Consider the following 1,358-nt stretch of genomic DNA (forward strand, 5'->3'; position numbering starts at 1 on the left):
GGACATGAGTTTGGGTGAACTCCAGGAGTTGGTAATGGACAGGGAGGCCTGGCGTGCTGTGATTCATGGGGTCGCAAAGAGTCAGACACAACTGAGCAACTGAACTGCACTGAATATATTATTGGCATATTATTTCCATCTAAAATCAGACTGGTATATGCACGGTGAGTTGTTTACTGGAGGAGGCAAGAAATAGAGAGTTAAAACTTACCAGCAAACATCATCATGTGTTGAAAATTTGATCCAATCTTACTTCTTCTACCCAAATTAAGTAAGAGGGACAAGGGGTAAATATTGGCAGCTCTTCCCAAGAAAATAGCAATCTAAAATTATTAATAGGTTAAGGATAATTCTTTTTATTGTTAACGTTATTTAGACCATGCATTCCTATCACTGGACTTTTGTACTATTTCTAGGATTTTGCTATTATGGCTAACGATTGAGGGGGGAGCCACCTGGGTCCCTAAGAACAAGGACAACTCCCTAAGGATGGTTACAAGGCTGTGCGGGTCCCTGGTGACTTTGTGGAGCAGAGCCTGCTACACCAGTTCAGACTTTTACATGAGAGAGAAATACATTTCTATCTTTTTTAAACTTTGGTTAACTTTGGTAATTGCCACATGAAACCAAACCTATATCCTAACAAATACAGCCAGAAGGAGAACAAGTATCTCCTGCTAAGAGTCAATTTCCATGGTAGGATTCTGTTTTGAGGAATTTCAACTCTTAACAGACTCAAAAACCTACAGAAAATATTTAGCCTTGGTTCTGGGTAAGTACTGTGGATTCAAGCCACTTGACTGCTTAAAAATTTCTCAAAGACTAGCAGGATATGAAGTTACTGATCTCATGGGAGTCTTCAAGTCAAGGTTCTTCTCTTATGAATAAGGCTTTATCTGTTTCTGCCTGAAGTTCATTCTCAGAAGACTAAGACTCGATAGAATGGTATTTCAGTAATACTTCAGTTTCTAACACAGATCCTACTTAGAGTTTTAACTAAGAAAATATTTCCAACAATCTCTTTTGGCAGAATCTTCATTCTGAGGTGGTTTCTTAAAATACTACTTCTTTTGAAAATCACTAATTCAAACATCCCGCTCTCTGACCACAATTTCTCTTTCCATGTTTCACATCCATCTATTGCAGATAATTCTTCCATTTCACTGGGACCTCCAGTCCAAAGACCCCTCTGCTTTTCCATCAGTCAGTCCTCTCCCCTCTTCATTTCCTTTTCTAGACGCATCTTAATAAAACTCTTTCCAATACTCAGCAATCCCTTTCCCCTCTGTTTTCACTGCACCAACTTGACAAAACTCCAAACTCAGATGGACTCAGCTATCTGTTTTCTCCATGCTTAT

At 39.1% G+C, this 1,358-nt stretch overlaps 1 protein-coding gene across 1 annotated transcript in view; it reads right to left on the minus strand.

The window, feature by feature from the left end:
- Positions 1 to 137: 137 nt before the first annotated feature.
- The window catches only part of SLC9A6 (solute carrier family 9, subfamily A (NHE6, cation proton antiporter 6), member 6), a gene marked incomplete at its 5' end in the record, with an annotated part of 19,163 nt that continues 17,942 nt past the window's right edge, over positions 138 to 1,358 (minus strand). The window contains one exon of the mRNA XM_010838733.1: positions 138 to 323. Within this exon, the coding sequence (XP_010837035.1) occupies positions 201 to 323 (123 nt within the window). The remainder of the gene's footprint in view (positions 324 to 1,358) is intronic.

Source organism: Bison bison, unplaced genomic scaffold (genome assembly GCF_000754665.1).
Source record: "Bison bison bison isolate TAMUID 2011002044 unplaced genomic scaffold, Bison_UMD1.0 scf7180017846152, whole genome shotgun sequence".
In the NCBI taxonomy this organism is placed as follows: Eukaryota; Metazoa; Chordata; class Mammalia; order Artiodactyla; family Bovidae; genus Bison; species Bison bison.